At 29.8% G+C, this 25,978-nt stretch overlaps 1 protein-coding gene across 5 annotated transcripts; it reads left to right on the top strand.

The window, feature by feature from the left end:
- The first annotated feature begins 1,377 nt into the window (after window positions 1-1,377).
- On the top strand, window positions 1,378-25,076 carry LOC140057350 (uncharacterized). 5 transcript variants are annotated; one of them, XM_072102978.1, is made up of 6 exons: window positions 1,379-1,628; window positions 1,851-1,931; window positions 14,022-14,045; window positions 23,198-23,481; window positions 24,000-24,058; window positions 24,980-25,076. In XM_072102978.1, exons 1-6 carry the CDS (start codon window positions 1,583-1,585, stop codon window positions 25,053-25,055), a joined length of 570 nt encoding a protein of 189 aa, XP_071959079.1. In that variant the 5' UTR covers window positions 1,379-1,582; the 3' UTR covers window positions 25,056-25,076. The 5 variants fall into 5 exon arrangements, with proteins under 5 accessions (XP_071959083.1, XP_071959079.1, XP_071959080.1 ...); XM_072102981.1 differs by lacking the exon at window positions 1,379-1,628 and adding an exon at window positions 9,703-9,823 and having other exon boundaries at window positions 1,855-1,931; XM_072102982.1 differs by lacking the exon at window positions 24,000-24,058 and having other exon boundaries at window positions 1,378-1,628; window positions 24,980-25,066.
- The last annotated feature ends 902 nt before the right edge of the window (window positions 25,077-25,978 follow it).

The following is a 25,978-nucleotide window of genomic DNA, read 5'->3' as shown; positions in this document are numbered from 1 at the left end:
GTAACCTCAGTATTAATTATAATGATATAAAAAGATTCAAGAAATTTTATTGGTTCACAAATTCATTTTGCTTTGCAGTTTTATTGTTCTCCCCAAAAAAGAAAGATTAATAAAACCAGATTTTGAATAGCCCATGTAGTTTAAATAATGTTAATCACTTATGCAGAAAAAACTTTTAAATCCAATTAGACTATTTTTCTGCTTTAAATTAAAATTTATTCAGGTAAATAATTTGTTATGTACCAAAATAGTTATTTACCAAAAATTGGATTGGAAAAAACAATTATTTACTTTATTAAAACTGCCAAATGGCCTATTCAAAGTCTTTTTTTTTTATTAATCTTCATTTTTCATGTTTTTGGGGACAGTACAACTTTAAAGAAAAACTACAAAGAAAAATACATAAATTGCAAAAAATATGTGCCAATATTAGAATACTATTACAGTACACATATCCATGTTATTTTTTAACACAATTCTTTTTCTTTGTTTTTTTCATGTTCACTCAATTTTTTGGGGATTTAGCATGCGGTAAGTGTATTATCTTTTCATCAATCTTTTAGTATTTTAAAGCTATACTAGGATACATGATAATTGATAATCATTAGCATAAAAGAATTTTTACAGAAAGAATTAATTTTAAAAACGATGTTCAATAACAATAGATGATCATTGAAGATTACCTAATTTTATTTTTATCATTGAATAACAAAAATCATATGTGGTATTGGCAGTGATGTTTCAGAATAAGATTTCTATAATATATACAAACCACTATATAGTATGATAAAAAACATATTAGTAAAATTGAATAGGCCAAGAGTGAGTTATAAACAATCGATCGTTCATATGGTTATCGTCAAACATAATTTCCAATTTGGGAGCACTCACTGACAGATCATCCACTAATCAGATAAGCCAATAAAGAACTGGAGTAATAGGTGTTGTCAATGAATATTAAACGAGTGACATCAACTAACTATGTTGTGACAATTAATTTCTTTTTCAACAGCAGCCTTGACTGGTTTTAGTGTCCACTTGGTTTTACCCCTTGATTTTCTGGGTCAGGTCTTCCTATCTGGCAACCGACCCTCTCAGATACCACTTTTCATTTTCCTCTTGTTTGACCATTTTAATAATTTTAATTTCCAATTTTATTTAAATTCCCTTAGGGCATAAATGCTTTAATTGTGTTTAAAATAGATATTTTTTCATAAGAATCTAGTGAACTATGACAAAGAAGCAGTAAAACCGATTTTAGGACCTTTTTATGGGGTTTTTCATATTCAAAATATTAATAATAATAATAAATAAATAATTCCCGCATAGTATTTAATTAAATGAAGACCAGTGAGACCAAAATGTTTTAAAGAATAAAACACAGGTTCCATGTACCAGTAGCTGTTAAAACAAAAGTCTCATTCTGTACATCTTTGGTTGACATCATTGTAGTTAAGCCCAGATCCCATAAATGGGATCCCAAAATTTACTAAACCAAAAATAGTCCTTACTTACAGAGACAACTGTTATTGGAGTGTTAAATCTTTTTTTCCAGGGCTATACACCATTACATATAGCAGCAATGTATAACAGGGAGACAGTCATGCAATTCTTAACTCAAGAATATCGTAAGTATGATGTTTGCTTATCATAATTGCAGGGTATGGTGCGCAACATGTCAACTAACATTATGCAGTATTATAGGGATAATGAAACAAAAATAATAAAGTATTATGCAACAACATAAATAACATGAAAGTTTTGTAGTATAAGTATATAATATATTGCATATAGGTGAATCCATGTAATCTATAGAAAATAATAATCATTGACGGACATTCTTTCTACAGAAGCAGATGTAAACATTCGTGACTACAGTGGGAAGCGGCCGCACCAGTATTTGGCGGACACTGAACAAACGTATTTACAACGTAAGAAATCACAATACAGTAGGGTAGATGATAAGGTGGATATGGGGGCAGTAACACCAGTACCCACCACACCGGGAGGATCTAGCACATTCACAAGAGCATTAAACCGGCTTTCATTCCGTGTAACCAAACGTCAAAACAGTATGAAAAGTCCGCGAATGTTTAAATTTCCAATGGAGCCTGTCATTTCTGAATAAATAAAAAAGTTTACAAAATGAACAAAATAAGACATAAAAACAAAAGACAATTTCAGAAATGTTTAAACAATAAATTGCTATTAACTTGTTTAATTTTAACATTTTATTCAACAACACAGTAATTACTTGTGGACAGGTGTTTAAAATTAAATTTTAAAAATAGAATAATGTAAAACAAAACCTGTGAAGTAATATTCAAATGTTTACGTAACAAAGTAAAGAAACTAATTTTTTATTAGAAATAAAAAATACTTGAATTCATATGAAACAAATTTTCTTTTTGAGTTTCAAAATAAAAAAAAGAATCGTATGGTGGAACGACAATTATTCGTTCAAAATGTGAAATAATGTATATTCATTTTTAAAATACATATGCAATAATTAAAATAATTTTAATATTAATTGTCCTTAAATTTTAAGAAAGTGTTTTCTTTCAGTTTATGCTTTAAAGTAATAGTACAGATATAATCTAATAATAATAATAAATATAATATAATTTAATATATAATATTTATAATATTCTTTGTAAATAATTATTTGATTTTGAGTTTGAAATTATTTACAGTATTATATAAATATATTACCATTTTTAAAATAGAAATGTGTAAAAATAAATGCTTTGATTTAGATATGAATACAAAAAATAGCTTTCTTCAAAAATTTAAAAACTAATGTAACTTGTTTGGGCCATGACAGACAAAAAAAAAAATAAAACAAGGCGTAGAAAATAGTTGTTTTTTTTTTTAAAGAGAACAGAACATTGGAATTGCACAAAAACTATCCTTTAACATTAGAAAGGCATATGGTTAAGAAATTCAAATAATTAGTTGATAAAAGAAAATAAACATTTAATATTCTATTTTGTCTACAGAAAATTAAAATTATATTGAAAGCTCTGTGTGTCCTAGGTCCTCTCAGTTTGTGGGAATATTGTTCTTTTTTTCTTCGCTTTTTTAAAACGACTTTGTAATATTTTGTCTGCTTTTAACAGCAATTTTGTCAACCTTATTCCTTGCTACACTTAATGCTTGCCTTTAATATCATGTTTTGTTAACTGAAGCCTGTGTATCTTGACATTTTTTTGACTTGCAACTGAATCAGTGCACATCTTTCAGACAGTGCCCATTTGCCACTTCCTTTATGATAGTGTCACGGATTTCATTCCGGTTGACGGATAGTCCCCGAAAGCAATATGTCACAAAAATGTACCAAAAACAGTTTTCACACCGACATCAAAAATTAAATGTGTCAATAGAGCCCTCATTGAAGAGGTGATAAAATAATATATCTATCGGTGACAGATTTAATATTAAATATTTCGGTGCATCTACATCGATTTGAAAAAGTTGTTTAGTATTTTGTGGCGGAGGTTTGATTGATTTTGTTTCCCGTTGTCTGAGAAATGTCATTATTCACTGCTTATTTTCACTTTATGTAACTTATAATACATTAAGATTTCGTATGATAAAAAACATTTTTATCTTACAATGTCTCACTGTAAACTAATAAGAATATAAAGCCTGGTTTACGTAAATCATTTGTACTTTCCTCAAATTATTTAATTACTAGTTAAAATATTATATTGATATTATTATATTAATACTGCTGAATAATTTGTATTAGGCCCTCTACGGATCCACGGCAGCCATAGTGCAGTGCCTACCATAATTTTGTGATTTGAATTGGACTGGCATTTGAGAGGCATGAGCTATTTCGAGACCTGTCTGTGCCATATTGTATCCTTTAAGCTCTGTCTACACTATCATACTAGTTTGACAAAAAAGTGTGATGTGCCCAAATATGGTAGTGATATGACGTCATTGTGTCCATGGGCATATTGCGCATAAAGTTTGATAGTGTAGACAGAGCTTAAGGTAAGATGCTTTATTCCCATGTCCTCAGATTGGACATAAAACCATTACTCCCATGTACCTACTATGTGCATGACAAACAACTTTGGAAAGATTAAGGAGGATCATTTTTGTCAGTGTACTGACTATAGGCCCTATAACACTGGGACTGCCGTGTGTCTCTTATTTAATTGAACTTAAAGAGAAAGAAAAAAAGAACTTGATTGATGTTTGAAATAAAAAAGTATACATCAGATCTGAAACACGATCTGAACAAATGTCTCAAAGATGTGACAGCAATTTGTACCACTCAACATTTAATATATTAGAGTAAAACTGTTTATTTGAATGTAAATTTTCTATGTAAATCAGGCTTTACTAATTGCATTGGTTTTTTGGTATTGCAACACTACTATTATAGAGGTAGTCTCTGTTCTATGTTGCATGCTATGGTGTTTTTAGCAATTGCTCAGCCTGTTTCAATTCTTACTTATGAATGGATAAAAAGAGAGAAAACTACAGGGAATATACAGATGGAAAGGTGATGTATTATTAATACTAATTTTTTTTTAAATTAAAACTAAATCTATACTTTTAATGTCATTTTTCACATTTCCAACAAATTACAGTAACAACTTTGCTTTACTTCAAATTGTTTACTTGATTAATAATTAAGAATTACTAATTACTGTTAATTGAAATGATTACATTTTTGATACAATGCTTCTAAGTGCAGGGTATTTAAAAAAAAATTTATCTCAAATATTTTTTGGTTCTGAACTGCTACCAATCTCTGAATTTGATAAAATATTTTAATAAAACCAAAGTATTCAATAGTTGTTATCAAACAGGTACTATTTTTAAAGAAACTTCTAATTTGTACAATTTATTTTAATATGTTGTATATATTAAACTTTATATTTTTGATACACAAAATAGATTTTTAATTGATTCATTAATCTACAATAAGATAAAATCTTGATATATATACATTTTGATATTTCTTGAAATATTTGAAATCAAGTTTGATTATTTTAATACTAGTTTTTCCCAAATTATAACCATTAAAACTATTGGGTCGTTTGTCGTATAATAGTATTCTTTTCTGTCTTATCAATTCATCAAATTTGTCTTTCACATTAGAATTAAATTGAAGTTTGTGCATGCATGTCCCAGGTACTTTGGAGCTCTATATAGATTGTGGCATAGTGGTATGGGGGATGAGGGTTACCACTTGACCGAGATGCGTATAAAATCGAGATAGAAGGTCAAGGGAGAATGTATCACAATTTTTATAAGGAATGCATATAAATGTATGTCATCCTTGTAAAATGGTGCACTCCTCTAAAAACAGTGTTAATTTTACTCTTTTTTCCCACCCCTCATCATCCATTATGCCACTGTAGTCTGGGTACGGTATTTTGGTAAATTAGCAACCTGCTTGAATGTTGTAAACAATCTCTAGTTCCTATGTACTACCTAATGCATGGATACTCCATTATAACCCTATGTATTCATCATGTTCTTCACATCTAATAAATCTAAAATTGTTAATATAAATACCTGTAAATATACTTGTGACTTGTGTGTGTTTTTCTTGTAAAATATTCTGTTGTTTGCATTAGAATGTGGTGGATAACTATAGTTTTAGCTTAATTTAAATGTGTTTGCATTTTGTTTTATTAAGTTTTTTTTTTCAAAAAAGGGTACTTAAACTGATCATTCTATAAAAGTTCTATAAAATAATATAACATCAAATACAAGTTAATTGTGTTTTCTATGGGTACAAATAAAGTACTGTACTACTACAGTTGTAACACTAAGTTATTTCGGTTTTTGTGATTTTATTTATTATTTCTACAAATTCTGGTATTACCAATATAATATTCTTCCTTTCCTTATTTATTGTTTTAATTCATCAAAATAATAAATATTTTAAAAAGAAAAAATATAAAAAAATCCTTCCATAAAGAAATAACTTCAGTGACTTTCTTTGATTGGTTAAAAACAAATGCATGTGATTGGCCATAATAAGGAATTAAAAACTAACCTGATTGGTTATCAACATAACTACATACTATGATCTCATTGGTCAATCTCTGCTATGCTTTTTGATTGGCCACTAACTTTCTAACAATGAATATGAATGGTTGTTGATTTTTTGCTTTATATTTATATATTTTATATGTTGATTGTTTTTTAGTTTTGTTGTCATTGTTGATAAATTTCCATCATAATTTTAAATCTAGAATTTATTATACATTTAATTGTTTTCATTCAATATTGAATCATAATTGTAAATATAAACTCAAACCCTTTTGAGTGGTTATGGTGCATTTAATAATACTGTATCATTTCAAACAATATACAAACAATATAGTTTCTGCCACATATTTTAATATTTCATTTTCAGTAGATCTGTCTGTAGTAGGCTACCTACTTATTTTACATAAATCATTTGACATAAAAATCATAGTAAAATTTGTAAATCATAATCTTTTTTTTATAATTACTGTGACTGATATTTGATCATAATCATCTATTTGTTAAAAATCATGATAGGAAATTTTATTTTTATGTTTCTGTGTTGACATATTTAAAATGTAGAAAAATAGTATCATTATAATAACCATATTATCTTTTTATATAAACAAACAATTAGTTTGTAGGGTGTTTATTTCAAATTTTGTGTATTTAATTGTAACATATAGGTAAACATTTATACACATATAACTGTGAGTGGTGTGATATTAATTTGTCTATGTGGCCAGGAATACAAGCAGGGATTGGGTGAGTGTACCTCTACACAGCTAGGAAGAGGATATATTCTTTTTTTACCTGTCTTTGAATTTGATGAATTTTGTAATACAAGACATTTTGGAATTTGATTTTCTAAATAATCATCAAGTCCTAAACGTTTATCATTATAATGTGATGGGCTTATGGAAGGCATGCCTAAATTGAACCAAGAAGTTAATTTTGTAAAGAAACATAAACTAAATAACCTTAGACGCTAGCTAGGGTGTGATAATCTTAGAAATGTCCCCATAAAAGTGTGGCAACCATTTGTTGTTAATAATTTTATTTCTTATTTTAATCGTATACATTTATTAGTAGGAGTGATGATGTGTTAGGGGTGGTTGAGAGGGGAACAGAGAAAGGTATAGAGAAGGAAGAAAATATTAAACATTCCTAGCACCACCAATGGCTAATGTTAAGTTTACTGTAACTAAAAATACCATTGTAACATGTGTTATTTGTCTGTATGAGTGACAATTCAACATGTCATTGTAACTAATAGATTGCAGTGTACAGCATACCAGACTGGCTTTTCATATTATATGCATGCCACATTTTAAAAAAGAACCCATTAGTTTTCATAATTTTGAATGATTAACGATTCACATACTTTAAATTTGAATGCATAGTCAACATGAATACCTTACCCTGCAGTGCCTTTTTCCCTGCATCATTATCCCACCTTTCATTCATCCCACAATGCTTTGCCGTGTTTTCAGCCTGTTACCTATACCACTCCACTATTTTGATGACATCATTTTCATGTTTCTTGAGTCCTTATCGTTGTCTCCTTCAATGATCCCCAGCGATCTACGAATGCGATGAAATCGAAGAGCAAGACGCACCTGAAAGAGTCACAGAACGGAAAGGCAAATTTCAGAAATTCCTTGGTGTTTTTTAGAATCGTTATCAGATCCAGTTAAAGGACAAGATCACAGGATTATTTCCAATTAGGATGTGTAAAATTAATTATTTAAAAAAAATGAACCTTTTACTTTAATTAGCTATGATAATGTGTTTAATTAATTATATGTTGAACATTTAATAGTACAGTACTTCCTGGAATTTTAAGAGCAAATTTTTTTCATGGGTGTCTCCAAATTAATAATTGGGATTGGGTTTATTCCTGTGGAACATCATGTATATGTATGTATTAAACCTTGTACAGAATATTTGTGTAGGAAAAATATTGTAATTTGTACCTTCTACTCTGGTGGTTACATAATACAGTACCTTGTATGACTGAGCAAGTCCTGTGCTCGAATATAATCTCACTGCCTAATGGAGGCTAAATTTTTTCCACAAAACTTTATAAATAGGCCCCCTATACAGTACTCTGTAATAATATTCAAAGCATTCAAGGTTTATCAAGTTGTTTGTTTGTATTGAAATTGCTTATGTTTTATATAGTAAGTACATTAAATCATAATCAATTTCAATGCATTTGTATAGTATGGGCGGCCATTAGGGCCAAAATAGACAAACGTTGCCGTACGAACTCCGCTCCTGTAAGCCAAACTATTGGCGTTAAAGACATAATTTCTCAATTGACAAAACAAATATTGCCGTACGGACACACACATTGCCGTATGGTTAAATTGCCGAAAGGAAAAAAATTGGCGTATAGATAAAATTGGCGTACAGTCAAACTAAATTTAAACGTTGAGGACAGCATAGTATTTTAAAACCACCTGACTAAAACCACTCTGATTTGAACAATACTCGGAGTTGATGACTCTAATCAATCAAAAGTTTCATGTTTCGTTTCCTGTTGCGTAGTGGTTGCATGATGCCCTCAACGTTTAAATTTAGTTAGACTGTACGCTAATTTGTCCTTTCGGCAATTTTGTCCTTACGGCAATTTTTGTACTTACGCCAAATTTTGTCCTTTCGACAATTTAACCATTCGTCAAATTAACCATACGGTAATTTGTTCTTTCTACAATGTGTTCATACGGCAATTTGTGTGTCCGTACGGCAATATTTGTTTGCTAATCGAGGAATTATGTCTTTAACGCCATTTGTTTGGCTTACCGGAGCGGAATTTTTCGTACGGCAACGTTTGTCTATTTTGGCCCTAATGGCCACCCATAGTATAGGACTTAGACCAACAGTATTGGCACTAAATTTGAGTTAATGATTTATAGGTACAGAGTGCAAACTATTTTCACCTTTGTTTTTAAAAGTATCTTGAACTGTTTAATGAGGGGTAGAATAGGTTTATTTCCATTTTTTATCTTAAATTTCACTTTGACAAAACCAAAAGTACATTGAAATATAACTAAAAAGTCTGATTACTGCATAATAATTCTTGTACATTACAAAGTTAAATACTATTTTTTAATTTTATAAATACCTAATCAACTTTAATTTAAGTGACTTTAACTCTACTAGTATTTGTAACTGCCATGTTAGAATTTGAATATGGTAATATTATTAGATTATTATCACTAATTAATTTCATAATAAAGTTTATTGTATATATATTCAAATTATATATTTTCAATTTAAGAATTTCATAGAATTATTATTATTATTGTTGTTATTATTATGTAAATAAGTATTGTACATTTTCAAATGCCTTACCTCTTAATTACCTTGCCTAAAGATGTCAATTTTAGAGTTAATTCCGTCCTGTATTTTATTACATCTATTTTATTGAGACATGGTTTTGAGGATTTGGAATGTAATAATTAATTTATAATTAATCATAATGCATTCCTCTAATTTTACCATATGCACCTGTAAAAATGCAAATCATAGTTAAATCATGCAAATTGAGACACCTGGCTAAAACTTTTAAGTAATTTTTTTTCCATTTTTCAAAGCATGTTTTATTCATTTTTTAAAGCTAATTTTTAAAATTGTATTGGTATTTCTTGATCACGAAACTTGAAATATCTTTCTTCTTGCTACGCCCTCTAGAAATACGATCATCGTACAAGAAGTTGGCTACTCAGTGGCATAAACATGTTGAAGATGACATACCACATCAGAATTATCGTCATACTGTTATGCTGGCCTCTATTGCTGAATGACGCATGTGGTATCCAGTGTTAAAGAGCCTATCCAAAGCTTTTGCTAAAATTAATATTTTTTTTTTTTAAATATCATATTTGTTATTGTTTCCAAGCATATTGTGCATGAAATTATATTATATATTGGTGCTTTTATTACGTTTTTATTAGTTATTTTTAGCATTTAGATTTAATATTTTGGCCAACATGTTAACATTTTTAATATTAATTAATATATTTCTTTATAATATATTAATCCAAAGGCAAATTACTGAAAAAATGACAATGTTGTTGTGGCTGGATCTCAATGGAGATACAAAAAAAAAGTGAAAAGCTAAATCAAAACGATAAGTAAAACAGCCAGAAAAGTTAGCAGAGCTTTCGGCAACACTAGCCCTTCATCCGTGCCCTTTATAATATATTATATATATATCTATATATATATATCCAATCTGCAGACAGTACTGTTTCGATCTTATTAGATCTCGTCAGTGCAGCTCAGGTTTCGAAATAAAATGTTTTAACATATGTTATCCTTTGTTACAATTCTCTTCACCTGATGATGGGCTATGCCCGAAACATGTCGTAAAAATAAACCTATATTGAGGCAGTTTTAACTTATTTGATCTTGATTATTATATATGTATATATATATAAATCCAAAGGCAAATTACTGAAAAAAATGACAATGCTGTGGGTATCAGTGGCTGGATCTCAATGGAGATACAAAAATAAAAAGCGAAAAGCTAAATCAAAACGATAAAGTAAACAGCCAGAAAAGTTAGCAGAGCTTTCGGGCAACACTAGCCCTTCATCAGTGCAAGTGAAGGAATTTGGATAACGTCATAGTATAAAGCTGGCAAGTGCTGCCTGGGTGGACAGGAATATATATATATATAATATATAATATATATATATAATATATAATATATATATATATATATAATATATAATATATATATATATAATATATAATATATATATATATATATACTATCTATTTCTTTGTTATTTACCTTTACTTTTTTAAATAGGTTATTACAAATCATACATTTAGCCAGTATTCTTAATCATTTTATCGCAGCGAGTTCATATAGTTAGTAGTAGTCGGGCCTCTTGATTCCACACAGTTTACATTAGAATTACTTGGCATGCATGTTGTTTACCAAAAATATTTAAAAATAATATTTTTTTTAGGTTTGATAAGCTGCTTAAGATTAATTTTGCAAAATGTGTTGCCTCAACACAGCATCTCAATTGGTCGTATATAGTTTTGAATAGGTTTATTCAACATAACATAATTATTTTAATGGCTGTTTTACTATAGCATGAATTTGAAAGTGTTTTAGTACCAGCATATTACATACATTGTTTATATTCATCAATAAATCTATTGTTATTACCTAATATTAAAATCCAAAATAACATTCAATTATTATATTTGTTGAATACTACATAATTAATAAATATTAAATTTAAGAATATAAATCGAATATAACATTAATTTTACATCTTAAAGTATATTTATGTATTAAAATCATAATCCAGGTTATTTACTTTATAATATTACTAAAAATTTTATTTATACAAATGGGATGATGAAGATAATTCATTAAATAGCACAAGGTTGTTGATCCTATTCCAGACAAAACAGTATGTACCCCTTCTTGCCCTGATCTAAATTCTAGAGGTTCCAAGTTGTGTAAAAAGTATTTTTTTAGCCGAGTCGAAATAATATAATTGGTACCTTTACATTTTTACATAGAAGTTTCTCGAAATAGTTAAACTTTTTTTTACAGTATATTTTTATTATTAGATATTAGCTAATTTTCAACAAACTAAAATTGTGATATTTAACCATTATTCTCATGTTTTGATAAAATGGTCTTTACAAAAGTATAATGCATATTTATTCCAAGCAATGAAATGCACAACATTGTGATATGATTTTAATATTTTAACAAATATAAGATACAAAATATATCATCAGATAAAATAAAGAATAACTCAAAACAATAACACAATTTTAATCTTTTAATTTTTAATTATAATATTTTTATTTATTAAATTAATACTTGCTACTTTGATATGATTCAATATTTAAAGATTACTAAAATAATAAAGTTAAGTTTAGTAAATTTTCTATTTTTAATAACAAGCATTTTTTGTTCATTTAAAAACAAAAATTCCTAATAGCTTTCATCCAATCATATTTTGACGTTTAAGATTATATTTGTACTTTTTCCTGGATTTTTACTATTTTGTTAAATACAATTTTTTTAAATATAGAAATATATTATATATATATACTATATTAAATGGAAAGTAATTAAATATTCCTCCACTAAGAACGCCGCTTATGGGCGTTGTAGTCTTTGTGTAGATGAAAAGCTATGTATTCTAAATGCAAACAAAACAAATCTGTTAAACAAAAGGTCTGAACTGATTTCAAAATGTCGTCATAACAAGAAAATTTACATACCACCTGACTAAAGCCTTATAACACCTCGAGATACGGTATTGTTCAGTCTATCTGAAGATCGTTTAACGTGAAACACCGTGTAATAGACGCCCGTGTTCTATCTAATTCATAGATATATATTCGCTCTTGATTTCAATTGAGCACTTTTGCTGCCTCAACGCATCTCTATAAATATACTATATATATATATATATATATATATATATGTGTATATATATATATATATATATATGTATGTATATATATATATATATATATAAATCATACTGTAAATTATAGAAACAGTGCTCATATTCGGAACATGATCTCATAATCGCGTCGAGCATAGCTCATTGGCGAAAGTTCCGTATTTTTTAGTTGTATGAAAAAATGTCTCTGGCTGGATTCGAACCTGCAACCTCTCGCTTACAGGGCGAGTATCATACCACTAGACCACAGAGCCATGTATGGTATTATCACAGATTTTCACCCACCAGATACATTCTCGACGCGATTATGAGATCATGTTCCGAATATGAGCACTGTTTCTATAATTTACAGTATGATTTATATATAATTTACACAGTGCTACGCAACATCATTGATTTATATATATATATATATATATATGTTTGTTTGTTTTGCATTAAATTACAGTTTTAATAATATATAGGGTATATTACCGATTACGGCTGAATAATCCCTTGGTCACTCTAAAATCGGGCACAAAATTATAATTTTTTTTTCTATACTTTAAATGTATGATAAATAATTGTAATTGTTTTAGTTAAATTTACGTCCATTTAACTGAAAGTAATACATTTAATTATTTTACTATTGTTTTAGTTTAGTTTAAATTTTGTTCCCAGTTTTAAAGGTGTTTGTGTGAAATAGGTACAGTGAATTAAACATTAATAAAGTAATATGGTATAGTAGGAATTTATTTAATTAATCAATAATTCAGTAAAACAGTAAGATTCAAGTTAAATGGATTTCCCAAAAAGTAAAACACTTAATTGTGGTCCATAACATGGCAAAACAAAATAATTGGAAATTCCCTACACATAATAATAAAATTGAAAATCAACAAACCAAGATGTATCAAAAACACTTTAAAAATGTTTAAAAATTGTATACAAATTTGTGGTTTTTTTCTTAAAATGTTGTATTATAGTACTTTGAAATAAATACTAATTAACAGTATTATTTGTGTCTTTGAAATTAAAATTTTTAAAAACAAGACAACGAAATGAATCAACTATAAATGTGGGTAATGTATCTAACTGAAAATATCTTTAAACATTTTTATTATTTTTATCCTCTTTTTGTTATTTATTACTAACATAACACAATTTCTTTTTTAATTTGTTTTGTTGACTATAAAAACCAATCAATTTAAAGATATATTGTCCCCTAAAGTAAAAATTAACTAATATGCTATTTTAATGTCACATAGTAGTTATTCACTTTGAACAAAAATTGGATAAAAAACAAAAATATTCAAATTGTCCGTCAGAAATTGAATTTAACTATTTATTTGTAAGTGAATGATTGTTTTTGGTTGTTTTTTACCCTACAGAAGTGAATAACTTTACTAAAACTGCAAAATAGGTTATTAAAAGTCTGATTTCATTAATCATTTCTTTAGTGTTCCCTCAAAGGGGTGTGCTTATATTCGTTTAGTCATATTTAATAATTTGCATGTTTATTTGATGCACCTTACACTTTGGCTAATTTTTTCCCATTTCATTGCATTTTTCTTTTAGACTATTTCAAAGACCCTTCCACAGGTAAGTTTATTCCTCACCTTTTTCAGTTTTATTATTAACTGACCTCAAATTTTGCTTTCATTGCAATCCCTGCAAATAATTCATTAAATGTAATAATTTTAATCTTTTCTTATATTTTAAAATTATTATTTTAGAAAATAAGTTACATTATATTTAAATGTGTTATAAATATTTATAACATAGGCCTAAAAAACTTTTTTTTAAATCATCAAAAATTATGCAGTTTCGTCTGTTTATATTGGTTAGTCAAATAAAACAAATACTGCTAATAGTTTATTAATGGAAGAGGTTTTTATATTTGTTAAAACTTTAAGCTGTGTTTGTCGTACAGATATTTTTAAGAAGTGTAATACTTGTTAGAATTTTCAATTATGTTTGCCATACAGATATTTTTAAGTTGTATTTTGTGGATATTCAAATTATTATAAACTTTTTATCATAATTTAAGGTGTGTTATTTGTGCATACCAAGACCTACTTTTGCTTTAAAAAAAAGTAAATTGATTAATGTTTATATTCTACTTATAATGTTGATATTCTACTTTTTGAAACACTTCACTGAAAGATATTTTCCTCTTTAATCAAAGAAAAAACGGTCAAACCGCTTGGTCAAAATATTTACAGGTTCAGTGAAGGGTATGGGAAAGTAACTGAAGAGAATGTGTATAAAGCAATTTAATCTTTGGTGTGATATTAGGTTATCATATCCTGTTGTAAAAATGAATAAAAACACAATCCACCCTGTGCATCCCATAAATTTCTATCTGCTGGGTTGAAAAATTGCTTGTGTTCGTGAGAATTTGGCAATGAGATAAATTGTTGTCAAACATTATTAATTGCAGATAGGGCCTACAATAGGTAGTAACACAAATTACATTTTGTAATTTTGTTGTACATATGTCGACTACCTTGGTATTTGGTTTAGGCATGGAGTTAGCCATAGTTTAGGTGTGCAATTGCCATCATCCATATCATCTGATATATATTTTTCAACATTCATCAACCTCAACAGTAAAACTCCTTTTTTGAGACAATTCAGTGAACCCTATTCAATTCAATTCAATTTATTTTCATAAGATACATCATTGTGAAATAATATTACAGTGTGTTTTTTTTTTAAATTAGAATGCACTTATGCTGGAGAAACATAAATAAGCCCAGAGGGCTTTAAGGCTAGTTCCACCAGAAAAAAATAATTCAAAAAGTATATATAATAAATGTTTCAAAAGTAGTCAATAAATAAATAAATGAAAATAAAATATGAATAAATAAATAACAAGAATAAGAAAAAACTAGAATTTAATTCGTCACTTTAACGAATTATAGGTGATCATTTTTATCATTTTATTGAAATTAATATTTTGAAACATGCACGTATGTTAACATACAATTGGAAATTGTTGATGTAGGCCTATGTGATTTTATTATACGCTTATAGTGCTGAGTTGTACCTATGCCATATGCATTATGTACAGTATATACTGTATATCTATATACAGTGAAGCATTGGTGAAATTACGGGCACACATCATGTTCTTATTTTTTGGCATTGATAATATTATCAAAATAAACTTGTGAATAACAATATCAAAAGATAATAAATTGAGCAACAAAATATAAGATTTGGAAGAAAATTTGGCATGTAGATACGCAATGCACGCTCTTTGAAATTTTTATAAATTAGAAGAAAGAGATGAAAAAATTACTTTTTAAATTCAACTGGCCATATCATAACGTCACAACATCCGAAAAGCTTAATTTTTATATGAATTTATATCTACATTTCATCAGCTTTCATAATCAATTATAATCAACAAGGTCACCTTTAATTCTGAAAAGATGTGAGATATTTAAATATACGCTGAAGGTCAAAGTACACAACCTACGTTATTCAAGTTTTTACGTGTGATGACGTCATCAAAATTAAAATAGTAGCAAGTCATGATAAAGATAATTAATTTAGCAAGCACATACTGAAATTTGTGCGAAAATAGGGCTCAAATAATGGAGATGCGCTCTATTGAATGTGAACCTACAAAAAAAGATGAAAATTCCTAATTTTTAAATTGAAGTGGCCATTTGATGACGTCACAACATTTTGTCTGCCAAATGTGTGAATGAATTTATATCTACAACTCAATGGCTTCCAGAATAAGTTAAAAAAATTAGGGGTCATCGTGCATTCTGAAGAAATATTTTCATTTTAAAATTGCCTTATTTTTTACCATTTTCAGCACTTTTGTGCAATGAATTTTGTCATTTTTAACATGCTCGTATAGCGTTATTTTAGGTCGGAATTGACTCAAATACTGTAAATCTACTAAGAATTGTGAGTAGAATGCGATTTATACAACAAATTTTTGCTCAGTAATTTTTTGAAACACGTAAATGGCCCAATTGATATTCTAAATTGATCAAAACTTAATTTTGAGCTTCTTAAATTTTTAAAGCGCAATTTCACACACATGACCTTGAAACGCGCAAGTTTTTATTTGCTAATATTTTTACCTTTGACCTTGTTGTTTCTGTGCTAGTCCATGGACAAAGTGTTTGGTGTTTAGAATGTGTGACAGCCCAAGCAATGTTGCAATAATTAAGATGTGGCAGGATAAGGGAAAGTAAAATGTTTTGTGGGAAAGTGAATTTGAGTTTGTTTATTATACCTATAGATCGAGAGATTGTGTTGGAAATTGTATTAATGTGACGCTTCCAGTTCAGATTGTTGTCAATTGTCACTCCAAGGAATTGGGTATGATCAACTTGTTTGATTAAAACATCGTCTATGAATATTTCGATAGGGTTTTCTTTTGATTTTTTACTATTTGAGAAGTGAATAAAGTTAGTTTTATCAATGTTTAATGAGAGTTTGTTAGTTTTGAACCAGTTTGAGACGTGGTGAATTTCGGAATTAAAAGTTGAAATTAATTGGTTAAGGTCGGGATGAGAGAGGAAAATATTGGAATCGTCGGCAAAAAGAACATAAGAAAAAGAACTTGAGGTTTGTTGGATATCATTGATGTAAATGAGGAAAAGGAGAGGTCCGAGTATAGATCCTTGGGGGACGCCATAGGAAGGCAGCACGAGGAGTGAGAATTAAAAGATGTGATTTGGGTTCGGTTTTGGAGGTAGTCAGAGATTAGAGAGTAGGGAGTCCCACGAATACCATAGTGATAAAGTTTAGATGGTAAGATGGAATGATCAATTGTGTCGAAGGCTTTAGAAAGGTCAAGGAATAAGCCGATTGTGTGGTGATGTTCAGAGAGGGCAGAGGAGATTTTGTTAAAGATATCGAGAACGGCAAGATCAGTGGAGTAGTTTGGTCTGAAGCCATATTGGTTGTCTTGAAGAATATTGTGATAAGAAAAAAAGTTAAAAAGTCTATTATATATAAGACGTTCGATTATTTTTGAAAAACACGATAGTAGAAAGATGGAACGATAGTTTACAAAGGAGTGAGGGTTTCCTTTTTTATAAATTGGGATAGTTTTTGAAGTTTTTAAGGCTGTAGGGAATTTTCCGGTAGACAAGCACAGATTGAAGATGTATGTTAACGGTTCCGAAATTAGAGGTGCAATGTCTTTAACTACTTTTGGAGAGATATCGTCAAGACCTGGACTTTTACCGTTTTTTAATTTTGAGGTTATGTCAATAATTTCTTTTTTAGAAGTAGGAGCGAAAAAAATAGAGTTTTTAATAGGGTCTTTTAGAAAATCAGAATGGCTCCCGGAAGATGATTGAATGTTGGAGGCATACGTAGGACCTATTTCTGCAAAGAATCAGTTAAAATTGGTAGCAATATCTACGGGGTCGGTGATTTTTTAGTCATTGTCATTAAAGAAATTAGGTATATTTTTAGTTGTGTTTTTGCCAAGTGCGTTGTTGATTGATTGCCATGTTTTTTTAATGTTGTCTTTGTAGCTGTTAAATTTGTTTGAGAAGTCAATCAATCAATCGTTCGATTTATATAGCGCCATTCTAACATTCATTGCTCATAGCGCTGTAAAAAATCAGAAAAGGTGAGTTTTGAGTAGTGACTTAAAGTGACTCAATAATGATGCATGTTTAATGTTCAAGGGTAGGTGGTTCCAGAGCCTAGGTCCAGCAACACTGAAAGTCCGATCTCCCCAACTATGTTTGCTCCTTGGAATGTCCAGTAGCACCTGATGACTAGATCTTAGTTCTCGCTTTCCCTTCTTGACTGTCAACAATTCTGAGAGATATTTTGGAGTGCAACTATTTAGGCATCGGAACACCAGCAGCAGGATCTTAAATTTAACACGTGACTCCATGGGTAGCCAATTTAACTCTTTGAACAATGGTGTGACGTGATCATACTTCTTGGCACACATCACCAAGCGAGCTGCCCAATTTTGCACCTTCTGGAGAGTCCGCAACTGCTTCTTTGGCAGACCATACAGCAGGGAATTTCCCATATCAAGCCGACTGGTAACAAAAGCATGTACAATCTGCTCTGTTGCACAATGGTTCAAGTAACGTCTGATCTTGGCGATGTTACATAAATGGAAAATAGCAGATCGGCAGATTTTGTTGATATGTGATTCCATGGTCATTTTACAATCAAGTTGTACACCAAGGTTACGAACTTCTGATGATGGATTGACTAGTACGCCACCAATATGTAGGCCATCAAACCGGATCTTTTTTCTCTGCTGAACAGAACCAAATAGGATCACCTCGGTCTTTTTATCATTTAGCTTGAGGAAGTTGGAGCCCATCCATTTTCTAATCTCAGCAGTGCATGCTTCTAACCGTTTTACGGCGGACAGAAACTTGGTCTGGCAAGGCTTGACAGAAACGTAGATTTGTATATCATCTGCATAGAAATGATGACATAATCCGTGTCTTCGTATTATTTCAGCAACTGGGGCAACATAGATGGAAATCAGCTGTGGTCCAAGCACCGAACCTTGTGGGACGCCACATAATAGAGGAAGGTCATCTGATGAAACATCACCAATGCAGACGGCCTGGGTTCTGTTCCTTAGATATGATGTGAACCAAGACAATGCTTGATCTCTTACCCCAATATCATGTGACAATCTATAAAGAAGCAGTGAGTGATCTACTGTGTCAAAAGCAGCCGATAAGTCTAGTAAAACTAGAATAACAATTTGTCACGGTGAAAGTTGAAATCCCCGGCAATGAGCAAGTCGGAATGTACTAATGCAATGGTATCAAGCATGTTAGAGAACTCATTGAAGAAATGTGAGACGGTGAAACCATTTTTCTTGCTAGGAGGAGGACGATAGATAACTATAATTCGCAGTGTTCCGTTACTAAATGGAATTCCCAACGATTCAAAAGTACTACAGTCAGGTAAGTCCAGAGAGCGTGTTTTTAGACCAGCTTTGTACATAAGGGCGACTCCCCCATGACGACCATATGTTCTAGGAACATGGTTAAACATGTAACCATCTGGAGTTATGCAGCCAGCAGAAATTGAGTCATCATCACGCAACCATGTCTCAGTTAGCGCAAAAATGTCCAAATCGTTGTCTATAATGTGCTCAAATATTGAAGTGGATTTTCCGGTTTGATTCGGATCACAAATTGAAGTGTTGTTTGCGTGATATTTTTATAAGTTTGGTTAGTTTGTTTCTATAGTCTATGTACTTTATTTTGTTCTTTGAGATTGGTAATTTTAAATATTGTTTGTACAACTTGTTTCGAGTGTTTATGGATTTAATAATTCCTTTTGTTATCTATGGTTTTGCTATTTTTCGTTTGTTTATTTTAATCTTTTTTCTAGGTATGTTTTTGTTATATAAGATTGAAAATTTGTTACTAAATAAATTAAAAGACTCATTTGCTGAGTTATGCTGGTATATTTCATTCCATTCAGTGGTCATTAGATAAATTCCTAGTGATGCAATTGATTTGGCATTGTTTTTTCTTGAGTAGAAGTTTTCTTTAGCATTGGTTGTGGGTTCATTTGATGTGTTCAATAGAAGAAATACAGGAAAGTGATCAGTTATGTCGTTGAAAAGAACTCCTGGAGTGATGTTGTGTTTTATTACGTTAGTGAAAATGTTGTCGATGAGGGTGGATGATTTGGTCGTAATTCTTGTAGGTTTGTCAATAAGAGGATAGAGAGAGGCAGCGTACATTGTATTCAGAAAGTCATTGGTGGGTCCGTGGGTTGAAGAATTTAAAAGATCAAGATTAAAATCTCCACAAATGAACAAATGTTTATTCTCTTTAGACAAGGTATCAATTGAGGTAGATAGGTTGTTGTTGAATGTATGATTTGAGCTGTTGGGCGATCTATAAACGATTCCTACAATAGTGTATAGAGTATCGATTTCTATAAAAAGTGATTCGCATGGTTGGTTAGAGGTCAGGTTGATATCATGTCTGATCTTAAATTTTAGATCATTCGAAATGTACAAGGTAACTCCTCCGCCTTTCTTTCCTGTGCGGTCGGATTGGGCCATTGTATATCCTTGGATGTTAGTAAGTGGAGGAGGAGCATTGTTATTATTGAACCAGGTTTCACTGAATCCTATTATTGAAAATTTATGATTAAGAGTGTAAAGATAGTGAGTTATAGAATCAATATTTTTGGTTAGGCTACGGGAATTCATGTGTATTATACTGAATTTGTTATCATTAGTAAATCTGGTGTTTTAATTTTGAGAAATTAATTAATTGGTCGTGATTAAGTTGGCTTATTTCATGTTGGAATTCTTCGTCGTCATCGATGTGGTTGAAAGGAAGTAGATTGCTTAAGCATTTATAACAGTAGTAGGGGTTGTAAGGGTTAGAAGAAAAACAGTTAGTGAGAGCAGTGTTGTGACATATTGCACAGCAGGTATGGGCGTCTAAAGTACACTTATTACAGTACATAACATAGATAAAAAAAGAAACAAGTTGATTGGTTACAAAAAAAATAAGAAAAAAGGACGATTATTAATTACAATTAAAGGGACACTTTGTTGGGTTGTGAATGTGTCCCCTTAATCAGGGTTCTGTTCTATACACATCCACAGTGGGAAGCAAAAACAATATTTAAAGTTTATCAAATAATTGATAGAATTATCTTGATGAAAGAATATATATGTCATACTAGACTATAAATTCTTATTAGTAATTAAAATGTTGACAAGTATAGTACTTGGTTTGTTTATTTGATTTTGTTTGCTTGATATCGTCCTAAATTTTTGGGCATTATTATTAGGTATATACTTCAGACCATGCCTAATGATTATCAGAAAAATATATATATTTATATTGCTAATAGTTTATTAATGGAAGAGGTTTTTATATTTGTTAAAACTTCAAGCTGTGTTTGTTGTACAGATATTTTTAAGAAGTGTAATACTTGTTAGAATTTTCAATTATGTTTGCCATACAGATATTTTTAAGTTGTATTTTGTAGATATTCAAATTATTATAAACTTTTTATCATAATTTAAGGTGTGTTATTTGTGCATACCAAGACCTAATTTTGCTTTAAAAAAAAGTAAATTGATTAATGTTTATATTCTACTTATAATGTTGATATTCTACTTTTTGAAACACTTTACTGAAAGATATTTTCCTCTTTAATCAAAGAAAAAACGGTCAAACCGCTTGGTCAAAATATTTACAGGTTCAGTAAAGGGTATGGGAAAGTAACTGAAGAGAATGTGTATAAAGCAATTTAATCTTTGGTGTGATATTAGGTTATCATATCCTGTCCTAAAAATGAATAAAAACACAATCCACCCTGTGCATCCCATAAATTTCTATCTGCTGGGTTGAAAAATTGTTTGTGTTCGTGAGAATTTGGCAATGAGATAAATTGTTGTCAAACATTATTAATTGCAGATAGGGCCTACAATAGGTTAGTAACACAAATTACATTTTGTAATTTTGTTGTACATATGTCGACTACCTTGGTATTTGGTTTAGGCATGGAGTTAGCCATAGTTTATTGCCATCATCCATATCATCTGATATATATTTTTCACAATTCATCAACCTCAACAGTAAAACGCCTTTTTTGAGACAATTCAGTGAACCCTATTAAAGGGACACTTTGTTGGGTTTTGAATGTGTCCCCTTAATCAGGATTCTGTTCTATACACATCCACAGTGGGAAGCAAAAACAATATTTAAAGTTTATCGAATAATTGATAGAATTATCTTGATGAAAGAATATATGTCATACTAGACTATAAATTTATTATTAGTAATTAAAATGTTGACAAGTATAGTACTTGCTTTGTTTATTTGATTTTGTTTGCTTGATATCGTCCTAAATTTTTGGGCATTATTATTAGGTATATACTGCAGACCATGCCTAATAATTATCAGAAAAATATATTTACAGTGAGATGTTATAAATGCATATTAAAATCTTAAGTTAACTTTACCTTTAATATGGGCCAAAATAAAAAAATAGCACACGCTCTGTTGCTCTCTTTATTTTTTAAAATATTTTGCTCAGTTTGTGATAGCTTAATTGTTAATTTGATTGATAAACTTCTGCCGAAACACCATGTCATTCAGACATCATGCACATGTTTCACAAATCAACAGATTACATATTGTCAGTAAAATGTAAAAACAAGTATTTTATTAGTTTATTAAGGATTTTTACTACAATTCATTATTTAAGATTTACTTTGTCAAATACAACTCTTTTTACATTCCATATTTTATTTTTTTTATGATACATTATACAATACAATATTTTATATATTAATTTTGTTGCTGTCATTTTGATGAAATGTTATAATTTTGTAATATTTCTATGACCAATGATAATTATGTGCTCTTTTACATAAATACAGTATGTCAAATGTGATTGGATGGAAATTCAAATCTAGTTGTTTATTGTATAAAAATTTATAAATCGGAATATTTATGAAAATACAAGTACTATAATTAATTTTCATATGATATAGGTTGCGGTATTTTCTTTTTTGTTTGTTGTTTTAAACTAATATTCAGGGTTTATGGTATTGGTTTTGGTAATTTGGAAGGGGTTAGCCTTTTATATTTAGAAATAATTATATGAATTGAGTGGTTTTTTTTCTACCTTGTGCAACTTTGTCAGTAAATGAGTAGGCCTAAAATTCTTCCAATGATTGCAAAATTTATGAAATTGTAAAATAAAATTTGGTTTGTAAACATTTCCATTCACAGGTGTGCTTCCCAACATAAAAATTGGACATTTAGAAAAACTTGAGGCTCAAGAGAAACGATCATCAAAATTTGGCTCGTTGAGGGCATCTTTCAGGGCGTTAAGAACATGGGGATCAACAGAGAGTATACCAAAAAAAAGGACAATATCAACGGGAAGCATTTTGCATACTTCACCTAAGATGAGACCTAAGAGTTTGCATGTTGAACACCATAGAACTTTCACGCCAGAATCCTCCCCAAAAACAAAACATAGACCTTTATCCACTATAGAAACAGACAGACAAGTAGGTTTTTTTTTAATTCATTCTCTTACATGATAACATTTTATTTTAAAAATGGTATGTTGCCCAAGAATGACCAACCTAAATGTAAGAACATCTAAGGTTAACTTTTTTTTGATTAAACATAATTACCAATTTAAGTATCATACTTTCACATGTTTTAATTTCACCATAAATTTGAAAATTAGAAGTAATGTGTTAAATTTGATTTAAATGAAACATGTTGATTTGATTTTTAATTTTGTTTATGATTGTTTCTTCAATATTTACACACACCTATACCTTTTTGTTTAATTGCAATTTGTCTAAATTATGAGTAATTTTTCTATAGCCATTTTATACAGTATATAATTAGTTGTTTTTTCACAATAGTTATTCACTTTCACTAAAAATGCCTAATTGCCTGATAAAACCGTAACTCCAAGGAAAAATAAATAGCCGAGTGATTGATGCAAATCAATCTAGTTTTACTATTATAATTGTGTTGTTTTGTTTTTTTCCTTAACCATATGTTGATATAGTTAATGCCACCACCAGCAGTACCATCAACCATAAAAATGGCGAAAAACAGTTTTGCTGGGTACGCAATTTTACCTAAATTCTGCATGCTTGGCTGTTGCATAATGTATCATGTCTGCTATGCTATGTGTAATACGAATCAACAATAACAGTGTACAAATTAAGAATATGTCATAAAACCGGGTAAAACATCTTTCGGGCACCCTAACCACTAGACTACAGAAGATCGTATTTGTGGTCAAATCATCACAAGATATGCAATATACAGTCTACCTTTCCATTTATATACCCCTTGGTCTGAATGAAGGCAGTTTGTGAATGAGAAAGTTCAGATGAAACCCTATACTATCAATACTTATTAGAAAATACTTATTTTATTCCACTATAACTACTAATTTAAAGTAAACTTAAGATGCTTTTGCAATTTAGGTTTTTTTTCCACAAAAACAACAAACAAATTTTTTAAACATTATAGCAATGACATCATTGAGAGCTAAAGAAGTGTAAATGAGAAGGTTGACTGTACTGTTAAAACATGAAGGAATAACTTTGTTCTATTTATTTGGTCTGCTTGCCTGTCCAAATTTTGTCTTGATTGTCTGCTGTATGTTATCTAGCATGCTTGTTGTTTATGTCTGCAATGCATAATATGTGTCTTGTTTGTTCTTCAACAATCTGCAACATTTATATTAGTAATTAATAATCATTTGTCTGCATATCTTTTTGTTTGTGTATTCATGTCTTTATGTCTGTCATAAGGTATTAAAGGTTATCTGACAGCTGTACTGTGTCATAGTATTGCCTATAATGTTGCAATAGATGTATAATACTATACCAATCTGTAAACTCGCCCCTATACTATAAACTTTATAAAGCCTCCCGATTGAATGTACACACATTTAATTTGCGTATTTATAACTATATTTAAAGTGCTTTTTGTTTTTGTAATTGCTGTATCTAAACATTTTTTTTACTTTTACAGAAATCAGCCTGGAGATTTTCATAAAAGTGGATCAGATTCCAATATTAGAGCATCATCGACATCAACATACATCTGAATAAAGTGGTAAAAAAATCTAATGAAAAAAATCTCTAAAATTTGACTTTGAGAATAAAAGTTTTATTAAGTTATACTGTGCAGTATTTTGATTGGCCAGTACATTTGATCTCATTTTAAGTGGGTGCTGTTTACCTCTTTGTGACTCTTGATTGGCTGTTGGTGATACATCGCTAACTGAACATTTTTGATTTGCTGTTGAGGATAAACATCATGTGTTCATGTGTATTGTTGACAATTGGCATAGCGTTGTGATTGGTGGATGGAGTACTATGATGAAGACATGGTTATCACCATGTGACTGACCGCATTTCTTGGTAGCTATTAGCGATTGCATGGTAGCAAGTACATCGTGGTACATTACGGTATACATTCATAACCATGGTTCAAAGCAATCCTGCCATTGGTCAAGAGTTTGTATTTTCCTCTGGCACAATGAACTACAGTAGTAACAATGCTAAAACAATTAATTTCTTGACAACTCACTAATAATTAATACAGTACTCGTATGATTTAGCAAAAACATATACAAACTAGAAAGCCACTCCGAGAGTGCATACCTCCGCCTACTGTGAAATTCTATTTCTCCGGTAAAACAAAAATATATATATATATTTGTGTGTCTTAATGCTGTTTGTGATTTAGGCTAATTTCACTACAAGCATGTGTATGCGAGTTTGGTGTAATGGTTATGTAACAAGCCTTTCCATTAACAATAGCTTCAGTTGACTAACAATAGAACAGAAACACGAAAATCAAACGAGTGAATTTGAAAAGAAAATAGGTTTTTTAAACTACTGGCATCAAAATACGTGCACATTAAATCAAATTATGTTTTAAAATTACAAATCACAAATTATAACTTTTGCCTCTTGTACAAAAATGAAGTTTTTTTGACAAGTAGTTCTCGAGAAAATGCAATTT

This window comes from Antedon mediterranea, chromosome 8, assembly GCF_964355755.1.
Source record: "Antedon mediterranea chromosome 8, ecAntMedi1.1, whole genome shotgun sequence".
NCBI classification, from domain to species: Eukaryota; Metazoa; Echinodermata; class Crinoidea; order Comatulida; family Antedonidae; genus Antedon; species Antedon mediterranea.
Note: the sequence above shows the minus strand (reverse complement) of the source record. Positions and strands in the feature narration are given on the sequence as shown.